This window comes from Grampus griseus (assembly GCF_964374135.1).
Source record: "Grampus griseus genome assembly, chromosome: 3".
NCBI lineage: Eukaryota > Metazoa > Chordata > Mammalia > Artiodactyla > Delphinidae > Grampus > Grampus griseus.
Window position 1 is genome coordinate 152557940 of NC_139019.1, and position 27815 is coordinate 152585754.

General features: G+C 40.8%; 1 protein-coding gene across 1 annotated transcript in view; it reads right to left on the reverse strand.

Moving 5' to 3' along the window:
• Nucleotides 1–4810: 4810 nt before the first annotated feature.
• UIMC1 (ubiquitin interaction motif containing 1) overlaps nucleotides 4811–27815 on the reverse strand; it is a 136177-nt gene continuing 113172 nt past the window's right edge. The window contains 5 exon segments of the mRNA XM_082651868.1: nucleotides 4811–5256; nucleotides 5776–5818; nucleotides 6898–6961; nucleotides 8346–8517; nucleotides 10622–10706. Coding sequence (XP_082507994.1) covers nucleotides 5046–5256; nucleotides 5776–5818; nucleotides 6898–6961; nucleotides 8346–8517; nucleotides 10622–10706 — 575 coding nt within the window. The 3' untranslated portion in view covers nucleotides 4811–5045.

The following is a 27815-nucleotide window of genomic DNA, read 5'->3' on the forward strand; positions in this document are numbered from 1 at the left end:
CTCTTCTGCCATGTGAGGATACGAGAAGTTGGCGGTCTGCAACGTGGAAGAAGGCCTTCATCTGACCATCTGGCCAGGCTGGCACCCTGACCTCAGACATCCAGCCTCCGTAACTGTGAGAAATACATTTCTATTGTTTATAAGCCACTCAGTCTGTGGTACTTTTTAATTGCAGCCCAAATGGACTAAGATACTCGCCATGGCAGGAGACTAGACACGCTGCACCAATTTTCATTCCAGGGAAATTGGTGAGCAGATACTTTAAAACTCCAGGCTACCTCATCAACAGTAACCCTACCGTTAACCATAAACAGTACTCTGCCTCCACATGACACCAGGATGGAGACCAGGGATGATGGCTGTTGAATCAGTTTTGGCATAACTGGGCCTGGAAACATGCCACATATCAGCCCTCCTGCACAGTTCACTGTGTAGCAATCAGGCATGTAGGCTCTGCGATTGGGAATGGGGGTGGGGAGGATAGACTGGCCATCATTCAAAACATACATCCTGCCTAGCCTGGGGCTCCAGTCTCTCTCAACTTCTTAGTGGGGAGAGAATATAGAACTGAATGTGAATGTGATTCATGCTGACAGTCAGTTTGCAGTCTCCTGAGCCAGGGTGAGGATACACCCCTGATAAGCAATGCCAGGGCTCTTTGTGTTTCTAGAAACCTATGTCTATTTCCCCAGCAGCAGGGGTCCCAACAACCTAGGCAGAGTGTCAGGGAAGGTCTGTGTCAGGGCCTATGGAAGGAGGAGGCAGTCTGGGCTTGAGATCTGTGAACAACGATGACAGCCGTAACTGTAGCAGAGGCACAGCAAGGATCAGCAGTTCTCTTCAGACACCAGATGGCCATTGACCAAAAAAGGGAAGGACAAGTCCTCACAAGGCTCCTCATAGCCCCTTAGTGCCAATCTCCAGCTGTCCAGGAGGAACTAAGGAATGGGGAGAGGCAGTCAGCTGGGGGAAAGGTGGGCTGTAGCCCAGGTACCATGGCTGGGATGAGAGCCAGGCCCTCCCTGCTCCGATGTGCTCATAGGCTTGCTTCTCACAGCTCACAGTGCCCCACGGCCAGGCACTCAGGCCCCAATAAGCTTCCTGCTATTCTCTCCATGCCCTTTTACTCCAATGTGCCTTGCAGCTCTCCTATACCCATCAAGCTGCTTCTTACTGTTAGTTTTTTGTTTATGTTGATCTGTCTGGAATGACTCTCCCTTTGCGCTCTCCAGCCTTTTCACCTAACTTTTCCTTATCCTTTAAATTACACATCAGACATCGCCAGTGCTGGGAGCCTTCCTAGACAAGTTCCTCCTGGCCCTAATCCCAGCCGAGTAGCAACCTGTCTATTGATCCCATAGTGTCTTGATCTTGTATCATTGCATAAACTACAGTCTATTAAAAGAATCTGTTTGTCTCCCCCCACTGTACTATGGGCTCCCAAAGAATGATTCTTATTTACCTTTGGAGCTCCGGGGCCCAGTTCTATATCTAACGTGGGATAGGTATCAGTTAATTTTTGTTAAATTGAAGAGCCCTCCCACAACCTCAATAGTCCAGGGCTTTTGAAACTGAGAGGAAATAAGTAACCTCTTCCTGCCTTCCTGGTACATACGGCTTCAGCAGCCTTTCCACTCTGGGTTTATACATTCTTCCATCTTCCCACTTGGTACTACCATCTACTTACTTACCTGCCTTCCCCTCACCCCAACTCCCACCTTCTAAATCAACTTAGGGCCAAAGCTTCTCTGCCTCACAGGTGAGAATGAGCCCACCCAAACTTAAAATTTCCATTGAGTTTTGTGACTCAAGTGGGAAGTAGGAGGTAGTATGGTATAGTAGACAGAATCAGCACTGGTGTCAGACAGACCTGGGTTTGAATCCCATCTCAGTTACCAGTTGTATGACCTAGGTGAATTCCTTCACTTCTCTGAGCCTCAGTTTTCCATGTATAAAACATGGAGACTAATGCCTTAGGTTGGGCTCCTCCAGAAGCAGACCTAATTTGAGTGCAAAAGGTTTAATTGGGAAGCAATCAGGCCAGGATTAGGATTAGGGCAATGCATGTGAAGTGCCTAGCAATAAAATGTAGAGAATCCCTCTTAGGTTCACACAAGTGTCAACGCTGCCTTTACATGAACCCAAGAGTGAGGGCCCCTCACCCTAGTCCCAGCCCTGATCCAGGAAGCACCGACAGGGGACTTGGAAGTGAGATAGGAAGGGAAGGAAGCCAATAGAGCATACATAATTAAGTTGCTGCTGGGAGCCACTGAGGCTCAATCCCACAGGGGAACTCTGGGAGACAGATAGAATGCATCCACCTAAGGTGAGGAAGCTGGAGAATTTATCCTCCAACTTCCATCTTTTACTGGCTGATGGCTGCCTCAGGGGCCCTCGCTCCCTGGCACTCCCAGCCTGTGCCACACACTAGCCTAGAGAAGTGCTAAGGCAGAGAGTTACAGGTTCTTGCAATAGGACCCTGCGGGTATGTAATAGAACAGTAAGTGCCCAGGGGAAATGGGCAAGGCAGTGCCTCTGCTAGAGGGCTGTGATAAGGATGAAATGAAATAACACAACCACAGTGCCTAACACAAAGGTTACCTTCTCTTTCCCAATTTATCACAATAGCTTGTGAAATTCTTGGATCTTCCCAGCTCTTCATGAGTTGACAACACCATCAGAACAGCTGCTTCCCATCTTTCGGAAGAAGCAAAACAAAAACAAGAAACAAAACCCAAAAACCCAGGGGTCCTAGGCAAGCTCTAAACACCCGAGCTTGCTGTGGAAGGCTGGTGCTTGATGGAACTAAGGTAGTCGAACTGTAACCTCTCACATCTGCTCTTCACCCCTCTCTGGCTTTTCCTCCTCTCACTGTAACACTACTTACGACATACAAAACTAGCATCACATTGAGTAACGAATGCTGCCATTCACTCACCTTCTATGAGACAGATACTGTGCTTTTACCCACATTATCTTCCTCCTTAGAACCCTGTAAGATTTTTCCCATTTTATAGAAAAGGAAACTAGGTCTCACAGAGGTTAACTTGTATCAGAAGCAGGGGTTCAGACTCAGGTTGATGTCATACTCTTTTCACTGACTTTGTCTCTTCACTGTCTTACTAAGGCCCCTCCCACAAAACCGCTGGTATTGGGAGAATAAGACAAATGAGCAGCTTTTACCAAAGATAGAGGTGGGAGGGCCTGGGGAGATGGCTGTTTCCCCCTGACTCCACACTAGTTAATAAATAAGCTGACCAGTACTAATCCTGCTGATCCACACCCTCCTCCAACAATTTGCCAATGATCCATGTTCTAGGGAGACTGCTCAATTTTAAGTTAAATAATTCACTTTCTAGAATCAGCCCTTTATCTCTTCTTATCTTCAGGCAGAGAGATAAACATACTATTCCCTGTTTATGGAACTGTACCTCCAATAAATTGCCATTTGCTAAGAGAAAACTAGTGAGAGTTAAGTTGATGGGCCAAATTATTTCTCAGAAGGAAAACAGGAAAATAATCAGTACTAGAGTCAAAATACAGCATTTTCATTAGGACTGATGAGGCAGGGCACTGTGGTCTCACTTCCATGGACAAAAAGTGGTTTTATTTGTTACTCTGAACCTTTGTTTCCTCATCTGAAAATTGGGGAGGATAATACCTACCTCATAAGGTTGCTGTGAGGAATAAATGAAGCTACACACATTGCCTGAACCATAGCAATTGCTCAAAAAATAACAGCAATATTAATGTGATGCTGGCCACAATGTCAGTGCCATCCAACACCAAGACATGGTGAGCCTGCCATCCTGCCTTTTTCTAACTCAAAGAGCTTGTGCGCAAAGGCAGCTAGGCAGGAAACAATGCATTAAAGGCCTGTGCTGTGCCTTACATCTAGCTATCTCTGAACTCCTCAGTCTAACACACACTTCATGTTTGTTTTAAAATAAAGGAAAAGAAAATTTTGGACTTGGTAAATCAGAAGTTAGGAGAGTGTGAGTGGTGCCCTGTTTATCTTGTCCCAGGATCCTTTCCTGGTCGGCAGCCACCTCATACCATCTCCCACTACACCTTCAAATCAACTTGGGCCAAAGCTAGCTTTCTCAACATCCTTGTTTGGTCATCTCCCTCAGGCAGTTGCTTCTGCCATTCAACATCCTCTCATCTTTGGAGTCTGCCTGTGCACTGAGGATAGACCACATCTCTGCTCTTCACTGGAAGGTCCTGGGTAATGTGGTTGAGAATGTGCACTCCTCTACTAATGAACTCAAATAGAAGTTATTTCCTGTTGCTGCTATGACCTCTGATGGCAAGAGAACCAATCTCAGTTTTAGCAGGTGAATATACAAGGCATCCCCACTGGTTAATCTAGGAAGAAAAAGTAATTGTATAGGAACTAATAACTTAGAGTTCACTTACAAACTCCTGGCAAGAATTGTCAGACATATCCCTCAAAGGTCCTATGATCTTGCTGAGAATTCTTAACTGGGTGAGGCAGCAAGATGAGATGACAAGTCACTGAATGTTAAGGACAGCAGAACAGAAGTAGAATTCAATGCCCTGGCATCTTCCAGAATGATGTCAGAGAAAGTCAAGAGTAACCACACAGTGTTCAGAACTGTGCACTACACATTTTGTGAATATAGGCAGTATGTCAGAGACCAGTAATGGAATTCATTCCGAAACATGCAATTTATGAGTCTGAGAACTAGCTCCATAATTAAAATATCCCTCCCCTAAGCCCAGAGAAAAAAAGGAAAATCTCCATCTTATTGAAATAAAATTTCATACAAACATAGATAAATATATTTAAATTTTCTTTTTAACCACAAGTGAATTCAAACAGACTGTTATAAAACAGAATACTACACACAGTTGTCTGTATAGCTTATAGAAAACATAAAAACCAGAACACTGAGTGGGTGCTGGTGGTAGAAACTGCAGGGCCAAAACCTGCATAACAATGAACTGGAGACCACTAAGGCTTAATGAACATGGCCCACCCCTATTGCTAATGGTTTTGTCAACCTTTAGACCCTAGAAATTCAGGATTTCCTCCTTCTTCCTCTGCCTGCTTTGGTCCGTGTCCGGCTACTTGACCGGACGGTAAGCTGCTTTTTAAAGTCCACTAAGCAATCTGTGGTTTCTGAAATAGAAACAAAAGACTTGATGGGAGACTCATTTAAGTCGAGATGTGCAGGAGAACTCTGTATCTCTCTGCTGCAACCTGCCTCTTCTACCCCTGGTGAAGGCACCCTAGAGAGAAGGAAAAAAAAATCAGAATTCAATATACACCTACTAATAAGCACTAAGTATGTGTACCAGGGGTATTTACATATACTATTATTTCATGTAATCTTTGGAATAATCCAATCAGATAAGTACTATCATTTCCCTTTCACAGATGAGGACACTGGGTAAATCATATACCCAAAGCCACACAGTTGGGTAGTAAAGAAATGAGGATTCAGACCCAAATTCCCAACCTGCTTGAATTTTAAGTCAGAAGACAAGGGTTGGGTGGGGATAGAGAGGCAAAGAGGAGTAAGACAGCTTTTCCTCTGCTTGTTCTGACACCATGAATGAACTTGAGGTAGTTATCCAATTCTCAGCCCAGATATATGGCAGGCACAGAGTTATACAGAGAGCAGTCACACAGTTCCACAGTTTTCTACTTCAACAGTCTGAATATCACACTATACACAGAACATAGGACCAGGGCTGTACTTTTCTAGAACTGCTGTCAGCCACACTTCAATGCACACCCCAATTCACCTGAAGGCTCCTGTCTCTGAAAACTTGGTCTTTATCTCTGCATCTGTGATAGGACAGAAAAAGTAATAATATTGTTAGTGGTGGTGTAATCATAACACTTTTCACTGATCGTGTGCTTCCTATGTTCTGGGCACTGCTCTTCATCAGGCTTATCCAGGTAGCTCAGATCCCCAATCCCCAGACCAATGGAATGTGAGCATTAGCATCCAACAGGCTTACCTGCAAAAGTACAGAGGTAAACACTTTTGAATGAATAACCACTGAATAAATCTACTTCAAATCTGGACTTGAGGAACAAGGAGTTGCCAAGGGAAATCTGCTACCTGAAGAGATTCACAACCTGCTGACCTAAAGGCAGCAGGCTATGGGGCTCAGAGAGGCTGCCTTTTTATAGTCATCAGAAGGCACAACAGATTTGCTTGTTCGGAATGAACTATTAGAACTAGATGGGAAGCAAATCTCACCAGACCTAAGCAAAAGTTCCTCTTCCACCTACATCTAGTAAATTTATCAATAGCAACTATTAACAACAACAACAGTAATAATAGCAGCTAACATTTATCAAGAGCCTACTTACGTCAGGGAATATGTGTGGAGCTTTACTAGATATAATCCTTTCAATCTATGAAGTTGGTATTACTAACTCTATGCAATGCTCTTAAACAATCCACTCTACTCCTCCTTAAATATTAGGCACAGAGACAGAATTACTTCCTACAGTCCCTCAGGAGCAGAGGTTGAGACACTATGCTAAAGGTAACATGAATGATGCACAAAACATTAGGAGATGACAGTAATGACTAGTTTTCAATGCCTATTCCTTTAGGAGGTACTTAGGACTTGTACCACATTCCACTCTGATTTGGAAATGTTTTTTCCCCAGTTCAAAAGGCAAGTAGAAAGTTCAAGCTTTATAGAGGCTGAAACAAAATACATGATAAATAAGACAGAGTATTTCATCTTCCTTAGGGAGAGATGACCTAGACCAAGTCTCAAAGGCTGGCTGACTGGGTCAAATGTGCAACCACGTAACTCTAGCAAAAAGTCAGGGGAGTTGGTAGTGGCTATTTTTACTAGAAGGCCTCAGAAAGAAGCTCAGAAAACTGGTCCTGGGATCCTCACCTGTAGTCTTGTACTCAGACTGTTCCAAGAGACTAAGGAGTCGGCCTTCACTGAAGCCTTTTTCCTGTGACAGAGAAAAATAGATGAAAGGGTTACACAGAGTCTAAAATACAACTTCCTTAGCCCAGATCACACCTATCTCCAGGAGAGAAGAGGTGTAGGGGTACAGCTGTAGGAAAGTCTTTTGTTTTCTAATAAACGAGGGTACACAGTAAAAAAGCAAATATGATTAAAAGAATACGTCTTTATGCCAAGAATATATCTAAGAATGGATACCAGAGTCAAGGCAAATTATTCCACCAAGATCGTATTAGAGAACAGTAACCTTTGACCTATGATAGATTTGGAGAGGTTTAAAATAGAAAATAACAGTTTCAAATTAGCTTCTAGAGGCAGCGATGACAGAGAAAAAACTAGCTCTATGGTATAAGCACATACCCGTAAGCCCTAACTCCAAATTACCACCTAAACATCACCCCATTCATATAAGGAAAAGATAATTTCCCCTGATTCTTCATACTTTTCTTCATATTCTTTTTTCATCATGACAGATAATGGCTTCTCCATCTTAGTGTTCAGTGACTGCTATGTCAGTAAGCCTTGGACATGGAGCTGCTGCTTTATCTTTGATCTCTAAGCCAAGACTTGCTCTTCCTGATCTCTAATCACAAAGCCCAGAAAGCACATCTTCCCAGTGACCAGGACCACATCCTACAGTTTCCTAATAAGGCTAGGCACATGAGGTGTTCAACAGAGTTGACTGTATGTTCCTGGCAGTGGGTATACAACTGGATATACTTTCTGGAAAGTAATCTGGCAGTATGTTTCAAGAGATTTTAATGTTTATACCCATTGCCCTAAGAGCTCCACTTCAGGAAATCTATTCTAAGGAAATAATCAGTGGTACAAAGACTGATTAATGTTTTAAACACAGCGTTATAATACAGAAGAACTGGAAAACAATCTGAATGTCCAATAATATGAGAACGGTTAATTGACTGTGCGATACAAACATTAAGAGTAATTTAAAAAACAGTTTAAAAATAAACCCAGGAAGGTGTTTATGTTACAATTGTAAGTGTATATATACATATGCACATACAAGTATACGTATGTACACATATGTGTATATGTACATATATAATATGGTGTCAATTACATTAAAATGCATTAAAAAAAGACTAGAAAAAAATAGGCCAAAATACTAGAAGATGTCATCTTTGAGTAATTAACTTATGGATGATAATTTCGCTATTGTTCATACTTTTTTTTGAACTTCCCATATTTTCTACAATGAGTATATATTACTTTTTAATTAAAAGAAAAAATAATTTTAAAAAGCACAAATCCTATTTCAAGATAAACAGAAGAAGGAAGGAGGGAGGAAAAAAGCCCAGAACAGAACTGTGGAGGGTTAGGTAACCTTTCCTAAAACACTCCACACATACCTTTGGGTTCCTCAGCCGTTGTGGACGCTTCCCCTCCACAGCTGAGCATACTCTATCACTTTCTTCAGGCCCATCTCCTCGGTCACCTCTTGCAAGCTGGAGACAGGACTCTACATGACACTGATACTCTCTGAATGGGACTAGGGATTTACAGAGATAACACTTCTCATTCCTAGCCAATCAGAAGAAAGAGAGAAAAGGCAGTTTTAAGATTTGCTTTTGCCTCTGTGCTCCTAGATACGTCTCAAATTGTGTTTTTATGTCTTAAAGTTATTCTGTGAAGAAGACATGTCAACCAAAGCAGATTCGCTCAGCAGGATCGCCAATAAAACTAACCCAATGCCAATCAAAAGGACTGAGTGATTAGTGGTTTTCCCTGGCTGTTTCTCTTACCCTGCTGTTGTGGCAGTGGGATGATAATGAAATCAGCTCTTCTAACTATCTCAAACAATGCTAATTGCTCTCCAGACTTCAGTCAAACTCTTCTCAAATTAAGTGTAATCGTTTTCTTCAAAGAGAAGTTAAAATTTAGACAGAAAAGGGAACACCAAGAGCATTAAATCAAAATGACATTTTTACCACGGTAGATGAACTTGTCTGATTAGTATATCAAGTCCGTCTATATGCTGACTTCCTTAATTCTACAACCTGCAACATCCACTAGGAAGTTACTAAAACCATGTGGTTCTGCCAGAGGCTTTTGCACAACTTCATATATACAGTTATTTTTATCTTTTTATAATCGTAGAGTTTGTGGAAAGAGGAAATTGTGTCCCTGAGGTAAGGTTTATTAGGCATCAGCAAAAATGGAATCACTGGAGACAAAGGAAGAAAATGAACATTTATGAAGTATTTTCTCTGTGGTCAGAACTGGTACAAGGCCCTTTAAACACAATTTCTCAATTAATTGGTGGGCCCTATTAGGAAGGTACTATTCTCCTCGAAGTCCTATAGCTAATAACTGTCAGAAGCCAGGTCTGCCTGACTCATAAAATCATCTTAGTTTTAAGAAGCTAAAGAAAACTTTCCAAAGCTTCTCCTTCTGGCTGTTGCTATTCGGTTACTACAGAAAGATTTAGATTGCCTTTATGGAAAAATTTCTCTGGGAGGGTCTTTAAAATAGGAGAAATAAGTCTCTCAAGTAATTAATCATTAGAGAGAATACAAGTAAAACTCTGACTTATGAGAAAAGCTACACTAGTGTACCTTTCAAGGTTTATTAATTAATGTAAAAAGCATTTATTAACCCTCTACTACATGAGAGACGGCAGCACTGTAAAAGAAGCATAAGTTTTTGAGTCAGGTAGACTTTGCCAGTTCTGGCCACATGATCTTAACCAGTTACGTATAATTTCTCTTCAGTTTCTATATCTATTTCTAAAAAAGAAAGAATACTACCTTATCAGCTATTGTGATAGCTACAAAGTAAATAAACCACCCAGCACAGCGGCTGGCACATAATATTAAGAGCTCAACAAACAGGTATTATTGTTATTGCTGTCTCACACACATTTTATTAGATGCTGGGGATATAAACATGAATGAAGGCAAGTATCTGCCTTCAAGTAACTCACAGACTAGCCACGGAGACAGAAATGTCAAAAACGAAAGGAAAAAAATTACTGCAATAGTGTGATGAATACAGTCCTAGAAAAATGACTGCATGACAGAAGGATTCCAAAAGGAGCAAGTGGAGCTCTGCTCCACTCGATTAGGGAAGGCAGCCATGAAATTTAGGATCTAAGATAAGATCTCTGTTTCAAAGATAAATGTTTCTAATGACTAACTGCCCTAATGTATTGTTGGTGATGTCTTTACTTCCAGGAGGCAGCACTTATACCTGACCCACCCCTTGCCCCTGCCTCCCTTTGTAATGAATGTGCTTTCTTAGTCAAGCTGCAACCCACAACCCAAGGAAGTCTTTAATATTGCCCAACTTCTTGCAACTCAACTTCTGTACCATTACATTGCAAAATAGCACACTGCTTCCCCAAAGCACCAAACACCAATATGCAAATTCAAAGAAAACAGAAAGCTAAGAGCAATGTGGAAGTGGAGTGAGTGGCAGGGTCTTTTCAGAGTAACAAAAAGGGATACAGAGGCCACCCACTTATGCTGACATAAACTGGGAATATGAAAAAGAAATACAGGCATTAAAGCAACAAAGTGATTGCCAGGCCGAAGAAACCCAGGGTAAGAGAGAAATTGGTCTCTTATTCGGTCTAAGTGATGGTATGTGTTAATAAGCAAGAGCTCCGTAAACACAGTATACCTACTTGTCAATGTCTAGGGAAATCTGAGCAGCTGTCCCACTGTCACTCTTGCTCTTTCTCTTAGTCTCTTTTTGTCTCCGAGTCAACACTTTCAACAACAACAAAAAGAAACAAAACAAAAAAGAAAAACTGTTAGTTGGCAGTAGACTCTAAATATAAAAGACAAAATGTACTTGAAGAAGAAAAGTTTAAAATCCTATTCCACTGGGAGAGGTGACTGTCTGGGAAACCTCTGCCTTTCTAGTACAGAGAATATTACTTGCATAATATGGACTGAAACTGCCAGCAGCAAGATATTCCCATATTTGCTAATGAGATCTATTTTTCCTCTACTTGCCATTAGATCTAAAAATCTAGTGCACACCAAGAAAGGTTTTTGTTTACTATCCTAACTTGCAGCACTAGGGGGAAGGATTTATACTTTCCCATTGAAAACTCTGTCTTTGTGACACATATACTCCAATAAGATGCTTTATGATATATAGCAATGACAGCTAAATCTGAGTGCCCACATTAGCTCCAATCTTTACAAAACTGAAAAGTGTTCCATTTACAAGTGAGAAAATGAGAGCTCAGAACAGTTAACACAACCAGTCTTTTCCACTACAATAGGACCACCTCCTAATTCTAGTGGGTATAGACAACTTTAGTCCAAGTGGCATACAAATACTTTTCTCATAGCAAAAGGTGTCTGTTTATCAAATCATACTCTCTTAAAGGGTCTTGGAAGTTAATTAACCAACTGTTTTCCAGTCTTCATTCCTTGCAGTTAACAAGAAGAACTGTGACCATCTCACTTCAAATATTGCCTTTGTCCCTCCTGACACTTGACATCCCCATGACAGAGAATTTAGAAAGCTTATCAGTTCACAAAATAATTTAGGTTGTGAAGCATTTACCTAGACCAGGGGTTAGCAAAATTTTTCTGTACAGGACCAGGTAGTAAATATTTTAGGCTTGGAAGGCGATATGTCACATCGCCTTAACTGTCATAACTACTCAACTCTGCATTATAGCAGGAAGGCAGCCATAGGCAACATTATAAATAACTGGGTGTGGTATGTTCCAATAAAACTTTATAAAATCAGATGTCTAACTACATTTGACTCCTGGCTGGCCATAGTTTACCTATCCTTCTAGGCCAACCTCCCACTCATATAAATGCCTCTATAAGCAACCCTGACAAGTGATTAAACAGTCTCAACTATATCCATTCACTGAGGAGAATTCACTTCCTCCTAGGTAAACCCATTCTACCGCTACACAACAATTCTGGCTTAATCTGCATTTACTGGGGGCTGTATGAATAAGTTTACCCCCTTTTCCACAAGTCAGCTCTTTGAACACTTAACAAGCTACATTACAATCTTGGTTTTACTCAGTTGTCTGACCCACTAAAATGTAACCACCTTCAAAACAGGTACTATATCTAGTCATTAAGCCAATCACTAATAAGACTTGGACTGCAGAACCTTTGAGGGCCTAGGGTAGCTCTAATCCTTTTAATGATCCTCTGGAGATGGGTACTATTATTCTGCCCTATTTTAAACGTATGAAAACAAACTCAAAGGAATTGACTTTGCCAAGCTATCACAACTAGTCAGAAGAACCCAGAACAGTCTAGATCTGTCTGATTCCTATACCCATGTTTTACCTTCCTAGTTAATCTCCTCTACATACACCCCAATTTGTCAGTCTTCTATGTGTGGCACCTCAAAATGGACCCAATATTCCAACAAGCAGTCTGACCAGTAAAGAGAACACAAGAACCACAAGCTGCTTTGTCTGGACTCATATTCTACTAATTCAGCCAAGGCTGTGTTTACTTTATTGACAATCCTGGTATTCTACTGGCTTAAACTGAGCGTAAAGGCAATTAAGATCTATCCCCTATCCTTCCAAATCATCTTCAAAAATGTTATCAAGACAGGTCTCCTAATTCTTTACTTGGGTAACTAAGTTGTTGGGTATGTTTCCCCTCTAACAGGACTTTATATTTATCCCTATTCTTTTCAGTTGAACATTCCAGTCAGTTGAGATCATGTGAAGTCTTGATTCTGTCATCTGATGTTATTAGCTCTCCCAGCTTTGTGTCATCTGCATATATTACAAGCATGCTTTCTACATGTTCATCCAAGTCACTGGGGAAAAATGACTGTTAAAGATACGGCCAAGGACACAGAAAACTGTGGCATGTTACCAGAGAAGCCTGTCTTCCCCTAGTCCAAATTTCCTTTAAATACTTAATCAAGCAAGTGTTTATTGATAATCTTCAATGTGTAAGTTTGGGGAGATATAGGAAATTATGAGGCATGGTTCTTGCTCTTAAGGAGCTTACAATTTACTAAGGGAGACAGCACATACATTCAAATAACTATAATACAAGGTGTAAAGAGATACATATAATAAAACATGATCATACACAGAAGCAACTATTAATAATGTCTTATCTCTAGGGAGGATGACAGGGACACCTGGGGACTGGAAGAGGAGGCAGGCATATTTTTCACTATATAGTTTTCTGTACTACTGAATTAAAAATTAAAAGGGCGGGCTTCCCTGGTGGCGCAGTGGTTGAGAGTCCGCCTGCCGATGCAGGGGACACGGGTTTGTGCCCCGGTCCGGGAAGATCCCACATGCCACGGAGCAGCTGGGCCCGTGAGCCATGGCGCGTACGGAGCCTGTGCTCCGCAACGGGAGAGGTCACAACAGTGAGAGCCCCGCGTATCTCACACACACACACACACAAAATTAAAAGGCCTAGTATTTACCTGAAGAAAATAAAATGCTAATTCGAAAAGATGTATGTGCCACAAGTTCATTGCAGCATTATTTACAATAGCCAAGATATGGAAGCAACCTAAGTATCCATCAACAGATGAATGGATAAAGAAGAGGTGATATATATATATCACTGTTTTCCAGTCTTGCCTAAGGGAACACAGCTAGTCGAGTCCTAGCCTGGAGACCATTTTGTCCAACTCTAAAGTTGGTGCACATTATTCCACTGTGTGCCACTGCTTCTTTGTATCTTAACAGTGCCAAACCAAGTCCTAAGTGCAGTTCCTTAGGGCGTTTTCCATCCAGTGGTATATAAAGGCCTGAGTTAATGGTCCTAGGTTTATAGGTGGCTCTCTCAGCTCTCAGTGATGTTCCTCCTTTCTGTTTTGCATACCTTGCCCAGGTAGTTGCTTTCCTGGTAGTTGTCTTCAGACTCCATCGTTCCCTTTTGAAATCTTTGCTATATATATATATATATATATATATATATATATATGTACACACATATATACACACACACACACAAACACACACACACAATGGAATATTACTCAGGCATAAAAAAAAGAAATCTTGCCATTTGCAACAACATAGATGGACCTAGAGAGTATTATACAAAGTGAAATAAGTCAGACAAAGACAAATACTATATGATTTCACTTATATGTGGAATATAAAAAGTGAAACAAATGAACAAACATAACAAAACAGAAAGAGTTGTAAATACAGAAAACAAACGGGTAGTTGCCAGGGAGGTGGGGGGTGGTGGCTGTGGGGGGAGGAGAGAGATAGGTGAGGGAAATTAAGAAGCACAAACTTCCAGTTAAAAAATAAATGAATCACGGGTATGAAAAAAAAAAATTCAAAGGGAGAAAAAGAGATCAGGTTACAGCAAGGCCTTAGGCACAAGTTAGAGTAGATGATCTATTTCTAAGGTTCCCTCCAACCCAGAGATTTTATAAATAAAAATAAAGTACTGCAGGAGAAAAACATCCTGGACATAGTTGTATAACCACCTTCAAAATCCACCTCCTATTCTATCAGCCAGCCCACATTTCTCCATCTTATGTACAAGGACTTTATGAGAGATTTTATCAAGTGCCGTGCTGAAATCAATTCTTAAAATGTTTGCATCTCTGATTACAGAAACCTCTAAGGTTTTTTTTTTTCCCTCTCTCTCTCTTTCTATTTATTACCCATCTTGACTACCAAGGATTTTTCCCAAAAGAAATACTTGGAAACCACTCCACAAACAGGGCTGGAAAAGGAATTAATTGCTTATAGCACTTTATATATACCTCTGCACCTAGCACATTTCTGTTATTTGTTTATATGTCAGTCTCCTTTCTACATCACACAACCTTCTGAATTCAGAGATTCTGGGTTTTGTCTTGATCTCTTCACCATCCCCAGCAGAGTCTAGCATAGATTAGATGCTAATAAATACTTGTCAATTTAAATCATAGCAATGGATTCACAGGAAAAAGGGGCTCTTGTTTTATGAGAACCTTCTCTGTGCCAGGGACTTAAAAAACATAATCTCTAATCCTTACAATGGTCCTGGCAAGGCATATATCGCTAACTCTATTTTATAGATGATGAAATAAACTGACAAAGATCACAAAGCTAAAATAACAAAGAAACATGGCACCAGAAGTGCAATATGAGCTTTACTTTAAAGTAATATATGTTCTTCTATAAGAGCAGGCTGCTCTCCTGGGAAATAAGAGGGTAAAGGGAAAGAGAAAAAGAGGGTAAGAGGGAAGAGAGAAAGTGATAAGTGCTCAGTGGGCAGGTGGAAAAGAGACTTGGCAGATGGCTGAGACTTATATGCTAATTCTATTATTAAATGTTATGATCAGAGCAGACTGGACTGGCCCCTGCAGCTACATTTTTCCTTTAAAAACTACTGCCCCTACAAAGAAGAAAGGTGTAAGTTGCTCTAAAGGAGTCTGCTACTCTGGTTTATGAGTGTTGAGAGAGCCATTTTAACTAAGCTGCAGGCAGAGAATTTAGTATGAAACTTAAATCCAAAAACTTAGTTGCTGGTGACAACAGCCAAAGATTTCAAAAGGGAACGATGGAGTCTGAAGACAACTACCAGGAAAGCAACTACCTGGGCAAGGTATGCAAAACAGAAAGGAGGAACATCACTGAGAGCTGAGAGAGCCACATATAAACCTACGACCATTAACTCAGGCCTTAATATACCACTGGATGGAAAACGCCCTAAGGAACTGCACTTAGGACTTGGCTTGGCACTGTTAAGATACAAAGAAGCAGTGGCACACAGTGGAATAATGTGCACCAACTTTAGAGTTGGACAAAATGGTCTCCAGGCTAGGACTCGACTAGCTGTGTTCCCTTAGGCAAGTTAATTAAGCTCTCTGAGTATCAGGTGACTTACCCACAAAATGACATGATAATAGCATCTATCTTCATGGGTTCTGGTAAGGATCACATCAAATAATCCAAATAAGTTGTAAGAGTGTTCAGCCCACAGAAAGCACTCAGATTATCATTAGTTGTTTATTATTATGTAATTCTCATTATTAGTCTTCCAAATTTATTTCTTAGTCTTAGCCAAAGATTTAAGCCCATCTTTAGAACATACCTACCAGCCTATCTATAATTTGCGTTAGGTCTTAGTCTTAAGTGGTTCCCATACTAATTTGTACAGACAAAATGAACAATAACCAAAGCATTACAGAACAATTACCAATACTATGTAAACATCAGCACACACTTATTTCCAAAACCCTAAGCAGACAAGCAATCAAAAATAAAAACATATGGCCTTGAACTGTAAACAGTGAAGACAATGGCTCCCTGAGTTAAGTGAAAATTATATATACAAAGAAGAGAGATTTGGCAGCATGACAGTGGTTACTCTCAGTTTGTCTCCCTTAACCTCAAAACCACATCAGCAGAAAATAATGGGAGGCCACAGAGTTGTTTACGTTCCTGCTAAGACCGCCAATCCTCCAGCTTAGCACTTTCTCAGTGGGATGTTAGGGGAAAAAGGGAAGGCCTGCTCCACCTGCATGTTGTCTGCCTCAATGCTGCCAGCCTTCCCTATGAGAGTAGTCCCAACAAAAAGGCTATCAACAGAACTAACCATTATAAACCATTCTGACACACGTGGCTGTTTAAATTTAAAACTTAATTAGAATTAAATGTAATTTATTTATTTTTCTTTTTTTAATAAATTTATTTTATTCTTGGCTGCATCGGGTCTTCATTGCTGCACGTGGGCTTTCTCTACTTGTGGTGAGCAGGGGCTACTCTTCATTGCGGTGCACGGGCTTCTCACTGAGGTGGCTTCTCTTGTTGCGGAGCATGGGCTCTAGGTGCACAGGCTTCAGTAGTTGTGGCTTACGGGTCTACAGTGCAGGCTCAGTAGTTGTGGCACATAGGCTTAGCTGCTCCGTGGCATGTGGGATCTTCCCGGACCAGGGCTCGAACCCGTGTCCCCTGCATTGGCAGGTGGATTCTTAACCACTGCACCACCAGGGAAGCCCCCTAAATGTAATTTAAAAGTCAGGTCTTCATCACATGAAGTATACATTTCAAGCGTTCAATAGCCACATGTGACTAGTGGCTACCATGTTTGAGTCTACTAATAAAGAACATTTCTGTCACTGCAGACAGTTCCACTGACTAGCACTGCGGAGATAAACATGACTAATTCTATCTTGCCTTAAATCTGTTTACCTTGGACACCCCCAAGAAATTCAAGCTTCCCATAGCTTCTCTCACCACCTAGATTCTCATCCCACGACTCTAATCCGTCATCTGGGGGCACTTTTCTAGTATGACTCAGTCTCCCTCTCCTGCTCTCAAAATGACTCTGCCCTCTGGAATTAGGGTCAGTGATCAAAAAAATCCTCAGTATTCTTAACCCTCTCTGTGGAAGTTCTTTCATCTTCTTGCTCGAACTGAAAGATGGCTGTCCTCTGAGCATACTGCTTCTCCTTGTACCTTCTCAGGTACTGGCTGTTTCTTCTTCCTTACAACACAATACCACTGACCTGGAGGTGGGGTAAATATCCTCTTACTCCTCATTGTTGCTTCCAGACTACTGGAAAACCTGGTTTGAAGCACAAACCATTCTGCTACGCCTGCTGCTCCACCTTTAAGAAGTCATCTACTATCCTCCTGGTCACCCACCCCACCCCCTTTCCTGGCCATTCGTTGAAACTTTTAACATATCACTTGCTGTCTTTCTTTTTGCCAGTCTTGCCATCATTCTTGGTGATTTTAATATGTACATATTAGACTGAAGAATATGAAAGTTGCAGTTTCTGTAGTTCAACCTAAGCTATGATTCATTCAGTATCTGTCCTCTCACTTCCTTTACCTTTTTGCTATCAGCTCCCATGGATCATACCATCTCAGCCTTTCTCAAGTGGGATTTCTGAGAGAGAAGTAAGCCTAATGTCCTCAGGCATCCATTGTATGTAATGCATTAAACTCTGTCCTCCGCATCTAGAATAGTACCAACCAGTTATGTACCATCCTTGGGAGAAGTAAGGAAAACATTCGATTCATTTTCTGTGTTCTGTGGTTCCAGTGAGGAACCCTGACTGAGCCTGTCAATAATAATCATGCCACTTCCAACATCACCACCACCTATCTTTTCCAACTCACTCCTTCTAATACCCTAACTCCAATAATCCTTCAGTCCCACTAGGATGTCTAATTCCAGGCTATCACCTTTTCACTGTCCATCATCCTGTCATGTCCTCACTTTCCTTCTTATCTAACTTAGATCTCATGGTTATTCTACCAACCATTCCCCTGAATATTTTCTCAACTTATTTCTAATTTCTATTGTACTCCCTAGCAAAACCCAATTTTGGTTAAATCCAATTCTCCACCTATTATGTGCCCCTACCTAAGCAGCACAATAGTGCTGACGGTGCTGACAATATATTTAAGACCAAAAACCTCAAGCGGCCCCTCAATACAGCCTAGCAATCCTAATATGTCTCCATAGTCAGTTTATTGTTCTACTCTCCCAGAGACTGTTTCACATCTTCTCTGCTATCTTCAAACTTTCAATATCCATCCTGACTCTGCTGTCACTATTCTTTTTTGTTTCAATATAATACCTTTATTGAGATAAAGTTACATATTATATAATTCACTGAATTACAGTTCATGGCTTTTAGTTTATTCTTAGTATATTCACAGAGTTGTGCAACTATCACCACTACCAATTTTATAACATTTTCATTAACTAAAAAAGAAACAGGTTCCCATTAGCAGTCATTCTCCTTTTCCCCCCAGGATCCCAGCCCTAGGCAACCACTAATCTGCTTTCTGTTTCTATGTGTTTGCCTATTCTGGGCGTGTCTTATAAATGGAATCATACAATATGTGGGCTTTTGTGACTGACTTCTTTCACTTAACATATGTTTTCATCTATATCATAGCATGTGACAGTACTTCATTCCTTTTTTTCTCATAGCAGCTGCACCATTTTACATTCCCACCAACAGTGTACCTGGGTTCCAATTTCTCCACATTTTTACCAATATTTGTTATTTTCATTTTTTTAATAGCCATTCTAGTGGGGATGAAGTGGTATCTCATAGTTTTGACTCACATTTCCTTAATGATTAACTATGTTGATCATCTTTTCATGTGCTTGCTGACAATTTGTATATATTCTTAGAGAAAACGTCTATGCAAGTGTTTTGTTTTAACTGAGTCCTTTTTGTTGTTGAGTGGTAAGAATTTTGTATATGTTCTGAAATCTAGACTTTTATCGGATATATGATTTATAAATATTTTCTCCCATTCTGTAGGTTTTCTTTTCACTTTCTTGATAGTGTTCTTTGATGCACAACAGTTTAAATTTTGATGGAGTCCAATTTATCTATTTTTTTCTTTCGTTGCTTGTGCTTTTGGTGTCATATCTAAGAATCCACTGCCAAATCTAAAGTCATGAATATTTACCCCTAGGGACTTCCCTGGCGGTCCAGCAGTTAATACTCTCTGCTTCCAACCCGCAGGGGATGCGGGTTCGATCCCAGGTCAGGAAACTAACATCCCACATGCCGCACGGTGTGGCCAAATAAATAAATAAATAAAATTCACAAAGGAATTGTTAAAAAAAAAAAATTTACCCCTAAGACAGTTTTATAGTTTTAGTACTTACATTTACGTCTTCAATATATTTTTTGTATATGGTGTGAGGCAGGTGTTCAATTTGAAATACTCTTGAAATAAAAAGACCCTATATGCCTCATTCAGTAAACAAATTCTTATTCTCTCAGGTACTAGACTTAATAACCTTATTCTACTAGTAATAGCTTCTAACTAAAAAATCCTAATGACTATGTTGATACTTCCTAAGTATAAGCAACCCTAAAAAAGGCACACATCACTAGGTCCTACAAACAGATGAAAAAATAAAGGCTCAGAGGCTTCAATCCTGTAAATACCTGGGGTAAGATATGATTCCAAGTCTGTTAGACTCCAAAGCCAGTACCACAATACCAAACTGCCCTCTTTGTTGCAGAGAAGCCACACAAGCGCCCTGTCCCTACTCAAGTTGTAGCAATTTCTTTTCAAGTTTAGAGATAACCTTGCTTTCTCAAGAAGGTACACTTGAATGTTGAGCTCTTGACCTTAGTCTTTACTGCTGCTATAGCTGACCCCTGCATTTGAAGTGTTAGCCTGGTTTCCTCAACACTTTTCCATAGAAGGCAAAAGTACTCAGATAAAAATATGCTTGGGGCTTCCCTGGTGGCGCAGTGGTTAAGAATCTGCCTACCAATGCAGGGGACACAGGATCGAGCCCTAGTCCGGGAAGATCCCACATGCCGCAGAGCAACTAAGCCTGTGCACCACAACTACTGAGCCCACCTGCTGCAACCACTGAAGGCCGCATGCCTAGAGCCCATGCTCCACAACAAGAGAAGCCACAGCAATAAGAAGCCCATGCACTGCAATGAAGAGCAGCCCCTGCTCGCCTCAACTAGAGAAAGCCCACGCTCAGCAATGAAGACCCAACATAGACAAAAATAAATAAATTAAAAAAAAAAAAAGCTTGGCAGTGCCCCCACCACCCTGAGACTTCAAGGAAAGAATTAATACTGAGAAAAATCCTTAAACCATAAACTCCTACTTAGGATATAGAAATAAAGGGTCTACAACCATTATATTTTTATGAACAAAATTCCTCAATCTATGAGGTACTGAATAATTTAGAGACCTTAGAAAAACAGTCACTTGTCTAGCTCCTACTAATACTTGTGCATAATATTTATAGCACAATCTTTTTCTTTAACAGCTGGCATTTTTATTTAAGCAGTTTGACAATATATATATAGAATTTTTAAATAATTCATATTTTCTGACCCATGAATTAAAATTTGGAAATCTATTCTGAGGGAATCATCTGCATTTAGACAAGATCATAAGACAAAGATATTTTATCAAAGCATTATTTATAATAATGAAAATTTTAAACAACCCAGTGTTCAAATACAGAATGAAATACTATGTAGAAATTCAAAATAAAGACTGAAAGGAAATACACCAAAATGTTAACTGTAATTGGGGTAGGGGAATTAGGCGGGTGGTTATTTTTGGATGATTATCTTTCTATGTTGCAAATTTTTTTCAATGAGCATAGACTAGTCTTACAATTTAAAAAATTATTTTAATATTGAGACACCCCTAATGAAATAACAGATCTGGGCAATGATCATCAATGACTATTAGCTGAAAGCTGGGCTTTCTGATGGATGGATTAGGCTGATCCCACTAGTCAATCTTAACATCATAAAAGAAAGACAACCAGACAGTATGTTTCTCACAATCTGATGCAGTATGAAATATATAATACCACCTATGAGCTACTCTTTTGTCAAAAAAAAAATCTAAACTGAATCTGATCAAGCCTCAAATCAAAATAGAAGTTTCCAGGGGCTTCCCTGGTGGTGCAGTGGTTGAGAGTCCACCTGCTGATGCAGGGGACATGGGTTCGTGCCCCGGTCTGGGAAGATCCCACATGCCGCAGAGCGGCTGGGCCCGTGAGCCATGGCTGCTGAGCCTGTGTGTCCGGAGCCTGTGATCTGCAACGGGAGAGGCCACAACAGTGAGAGACCCGCGTACCGCAAAAAAAAAAAAAAAAAAAAAAAAGAAGTTTCCAGAAATTATAGTTTAGAACAGGAGACCATGGGCAGCGGAGTCGAGATGGTGGAGTAAGAGGACGCAGAGTTCACGTTTCCTCACAACTAGGGCACCTACCAGGTGCTGGTGGGGGACCCTGGACACCTAAGAGGATGGGAGGAACCTCTGTGTGACCAGGTAGGATGTGGTAGGGAGAGGGGGTAGAAGTGGAGGTCAGACGGGGCTGGTGTTCCTGAGGGGCAGCTGGAGGAGGGGAGGGGTTCCCGTGTCCGCAGAAGCCCACCCATGTGAGGGGAACAGCAGGGACAGGGAGAGACCTTCGGGGTATCAGAGAAGAATTCAGCCAGCATTTCCCCTGCCCGCTCAGGCCCCAGCGAGCGTGCTGGGATCCTGGGCCTGAACCTCTGCCCTCTGGGGCCCCCTCCGGCCATGCTGAGCCTAAGCCCCATCCCCGCCACACCCCAGGGCCTTTTCCAGTTGTGCAGGTCCTGAGCCTAGGCCCCGCATCCCCCGCCAAGGCCTTTTCTGGCTGCACAGGTCCTAAGCCTAAGCCCCCTCCCCTGCAACCCCCAATGCCAAGGCCTTTTCTGGCTTTTTTTTTTTTTTTTGCTGTTGTGGTTCTGTTATGCCTTGTTATTGTTGTTTCATTTATATATATTTTTCTAATATATTTTTTATTTTTCTAGTTTTACTTTATTTTTTATTCTTTGTTATTGTTCTACTCCTTTTTGTTTGTTGCCTTTTTTTTTTTTTTTTCCATGTGGCTTGCAGGATCCTGGTTCCCAGGCCAGGGGTCAGGCCTGAGCTTCTGTGGTGGGAGCACCAAGTCCAACTGCTGGACTAACAGAGAACCTCAGAACCCAGGGAATACTAATCGGTGTGAGGTCTCCTGGAGTTCCTCATCTCAGTACCAAGACCCGGCTCTACCCAACTGCCTGCAAACTCCAGTGCTGGATGCCTCAGGCCAAACAACCAGCAAGACAGCAACACAGCCACGCCCATCAAAAATAAAAAAGAAAGAGACAACAAAAAAATATGTTACAGATGAAGGAATAAGGTAAAAACCTATGAGACCAAATAAATGAAGAGGAAATACTCAACCTACCTGAAAAAGAATTAAGAGTCATGATAGTAAAGATGATCCAAAATCTCAGAAATAGAATGGAGGCATGGATCAAGTAAACACAAGAAATGTTTAACAAGAACCTAGAAGAAATAAAGAACAAACAGTGATGGGGACTTCCCTGGTGGCGCAGTGGTTGGGACTTCGCCTGCCAACGCAGGGGACGTGGGTTTGAGCCCTGGTCCGGGAAGATCCCACATGCCACAGAGCAACTAAGCTCATGCACCACAACTACTGAGCGTGAGCTCTGGAGCCCATGAGCCACCACTACTGAGCCCACGTGCCACAACTACTGAAGCCCGCATGCCTAGAGCTCGTGCTCTGCAACAAGAGAAGCCACCACAATAAGAAGCCTGCGCACCACAATGAAGAATAGCCCTCACTCGCCACAACTAGAGAAAGCCCGGGCGCAGCAACGAAGACCCAACGCAACGAAAAATAAATAAATAAATAAATAAATAAATTTAAAAAGAACAAACAGTGATAAATAACACAATAACTGAAATGGAAAATACACTAGGAGGAATCGATAGCAGAATAACTGAAACAGAAGAACAAATAAGTGAGCTGAAGATAGAATGGTGGAAATAACTGCTGAGGAGCAGAATAAAGAAAAAACAATGAAAAGAAATGAGGACAGTCTCAGAGACCTCTGGGACAACATTAAACACACCAGCATTCGAACTATAGGGTCCCAGAAGCCGAAGAGAAAGAGAAAGGGTCTGAGAAAATATTTGAAGAGATTACAGTTGAAAACTTCCCTATCATGGGAAAAGAAATAGTCACCCAAGTCCAGGAAGTGCAGAGAGCCCCAAACAGGATAAACCCAAGGAGAAGAACACCAAGACACATATTAATCAAACTAACAACAATTAGGTTCAAAGAAAAAATATTAGAAGCAGCAAGGAAAAAGCAACAAATAACATACAAGGAAATCACCATAAGGTTATCAGCTGATTTTTCATCAGAAACTCTGAGGGCCACAAGGGAGTGGCAGGATATATTTAAAGTGATGAAAGGAAAAAACCTACAACCAAATACCAACATTACTCTACCCAGCAAGGATCTCATTCAGATTTGATGGAGAAATAAAAAGCTTTACAGACAAGCAAAAGCTAAGAGAATTCAGCACCACCAAATCAGCTTTACAACAAATGCTAAAGGAACTTCTATAGGTGGGAAACACAAGAGAAGAAAAAGACTCACGAAAACAAACCCCAAACAATTAAGAAAATGGTAACAGAAACATACATCTAGATAATTATCTTCAGTGTAAATGGATTAAATGCTCCAACCAAGACACAGGCTCGCTGAATGGACACAAAAACAAAACCCATATGTATGCTGTCTACAAGAGACCCACTTCAGACATAGGGACACATACAGACTGCAAGTGAAGGGATGGAAAAAGATATTCCATGCAAATGGACATCAAAAGAAAGCTGGAGTAGCAATACTCAACCCAGATAAAATAGACTTTAAAATAAAGACTATTACAAGAAATAAGGAAGGACACTACATAATGATCAAGGGATTAATCAGAAGAAGATGTAACAATTATGAAGATTTATGCACCCAACATAGGAGCAGCTCAATACATAAGGCAAATACTAACAGCCATAAAAGGGGAAATCAATAGTAACACAATAATAGTGGGGGACTTTAACACCCCACTCACACCAATGGATAGATCACCCAGACAGAAAATAAATAAGGAAACACAAGCTTTAAATGACACAATAGTCCAGATAGATTTAATTGATATTTATAGGACATTCCACCCATAAACGACAGAATACACTTTCATCTCAAGTGCACCTGGAACATTCTCCAGGACAGATCACATCTTAGGTCACAAATCCAGCCTTGGAAAATTTAAGAAAACTGAAATTGTATCAAGCATCTTTTCCAACCACAAGGCTATGAGATTAGAAATCAATTACAGGAGGGCTTCCCTGGTGGCACAGTGGTTGGGAATCCACCTGCCAATGCAGGGGACACGGGTTCAAGTCCTGGTCCAGAAAGGTCCCACATGCTGAGGAGCAACTAAGCCCGTGTGCCACAACTACTGAGCCTGCACTCTAAGGCCTGCATGCCACAACTACTGAAGCCTGTGTGCCTAGAGCCCGTGCTCCACAACAAGAGAAGCCACTACAATGAGAAGCCTGTGCACCACAAAGAAGAGTAGGCCCTCGCTCATGGCAACTAAAGAAAGCCCGCGCACAGCAACAAAGACTCAATACAGCCAAATATAAATAAATTAAAATAAGTAAGTTAAAAAGAAAACAATACCAAGGGCATTTAAAAGAAAAATCAGGGCTTCCCTGGTGGTGCAGTGGTTAAGAGTCCGCCTGCCGATGCAGGGGACACAAGTTCGTGCCCTGGTCTGGGAGGATCCCACATGCTGCGGAGCAGCTGGGCCCATGAGCCATGGCCACTGAGCCTGCATGTCCGGAGCCTGTGCTCCACAACGGGAGACGACGCAGCAGTGAGAGGCCTGTGTACCACAAAAAAAAAAAAAAAAGAAAGAAAAAAAAAGAAAAATCAATTACAGGAAAAACACTATAAAAAACACCAACACATGGAGGCTAAACAATATACTAATAAACAACCAAGGTATCACTGAAGAAATCAAAGAGGAAATCAAAAAACACACAGAAACAAATGACAACAAAAACACGACAACCCTAAACCTATGGGACACCGCAAAAGCAGTTCTAAGAGGGAAGTTTATAGCAATTCAATCTCACCTCAAGAAACAAGAAAAATCTCAAATAAACAATCTAACCTTATACCTAAAGCAACTAGAGAAAGAAGAACAAAAAACCCCAAAGTTAGTAGAAGGAAAGAAATCATAAAGGTCAGAGAGGAAATAAATAAAATAGAAACGAAGAAAACAATAGCAAAGATCAATAAAATTGGTTCTTTGAGAAGATAAAATTGATAAACATTTAGCCAGACTCAATAAGAAAAAAGGGAGAGGACTCAAATCAATAAAATTAGAAATGAAAAAGGAGACATTACAACTGATACCACAGAAGTACAAAGGATCATTAAGAGACTACTACAAGCAACTATATGCCAATAAAAATGGACAACCTGGAAGAAACAGACACATTCTTGGAAAGGTACAACTTTCCAAGACTGAACCAGGAAGAATTAGAAAATATAAACAGACTAATCACAAGTAATGAAATTGAAACTGTAATTAAAAATTTTCCAGCAAACAAAAGTCCAGGACCAGATGGCTTCACAGGCCAATTCTATCAAACATTTAGAGAAGAGCTAACACCTATCCTCCTCAAACTCTTCCAAAAAAATTGCAGAGGGAGGAACACTCCCAAACACATTCTGCGAGGCCACCATCACCCTGATACCAAAGCCAGACAAAGATATGACAAGAAAATTACAGACCAGTATCACTGATAAACACAGATGCAAAAATCCTGAACAAAATATTAGCAAACAGAATCCAACAGCACATTAAAAGGATCATACACCATGATCAAGTGGGGTTCACCCCAGGAATAAAAGGATTCTTCAATACACACAAATCAATCAATGTGATAAACCATATTAACGAATTGAAGGAGAAAGCCCATATGATCATCCCAATAGATGCAGGAAAAGCTTTTGACAAAATTCAATACCGATTTATGATAAAAACTCTCCAGAAAGTGGGCACAGAGAGAACCTACCTCAACATAATAAAAGCCATATACGACAAACACATAGCAAGCATCATTCTCAATGGTGAAAAACTGAAAGCATTTCCTCTAAGATCAAGAACAAGATAAGGATGTCCACTCTCACCACATTATTCAACACAGTACTGGAAGTCCTAGCCAAGGCAATCAGAGAAGAAAAAGAAATAAAAAGAATCCAAATTGAAAAAGAAGTAAAGCTGTCACTGTCTGCAGATGACATGATACTATACTTAGAAAATCCTAAAGATGCCACCAGAAAACTACCAAATCACTGAATTTGGTAAAGTTGTAGGATACAAAATTAATGCACAGAAATCTCTTGCATTCCTATACACTAACAATGACGGATCAGAAGGAGAAATTAAGGAAACAATCCCATTTACCAATGCAACAAAAAGAATAAAACACCTAGGAATAAACCCACCTAAGGAGGCAAAAGACCTATACTCAGAAAACTATAAAACACTGATAAAAGAAATCAAAGATGACACAAACACATGGAGAGATATACCATATTCTTGGATTGGAAGAATCAATATTGTGAAAATGACTATACTACCCAAAGCAATCTACAGATTCAATGCAATCCCTATCAAATTACCAATGGCATTTTTCACAGAATTAGAACAAAAAATTTTACAATTTGTATGGAAACACAAAAGGCCCCGAATAGCCAAAACAATCTTGAGAAAGAAAAACAGAGCTGGAGGAATCAGGCTCCCTGACTTCAGACTATACTACAAAGCTGCAGTAATCAAGACAGTATGGTACTAGCACAAAAACAGAAATATAGATCAATGGTACAGGATAGAAAGCCCAGAGATAAACCTACAGACCTATGGTCACCAAATCTATGAGAAAGGAGGCAAGAATATACAGTGGAGGGACTTCCCTAGTGGGGCAGTGGTTAAGAATCCACCTGTGAATGCAGGGGGACACGGGTGTGATCCCTGGTCTGGGAAGATCCCACATGCCGTGGAGCAACTAGGCCTGTGAGCTACAACTACTGAGCCTGTGCTCTAGAGCCTGTGAACCACAACTACTGAGGCCGTGAGCCACAACTACTGAAGCCCACATGCCTAGAGCCCGTGCTCCACAACAAGAGATGACACTGCAATAAGAAGCCCGTGCACAGCAATGAAGAGTAGAGAAAGCCCACGCGCAGCAACAAAGACCCAATGTACCAAAAATAAATCAATTAATTAATTTTTAAAAAATATTTTTAAAAAAGAATATACAGTGGAGAAAAGACAGTCTCTTCAATAAGTGTTATTGGGATAACTGGACAGCTACATGCAAAAGAATGAAATTAGAACACACCCTAACACCATACAGAAAAGTAAACTCAAAATGGACTGAAGATCTAAATGCAAGTCCAGACACTATAAAACTCTTAGAGGAAAACATATGAGAAACACTCTTTGACATAAATCACAAG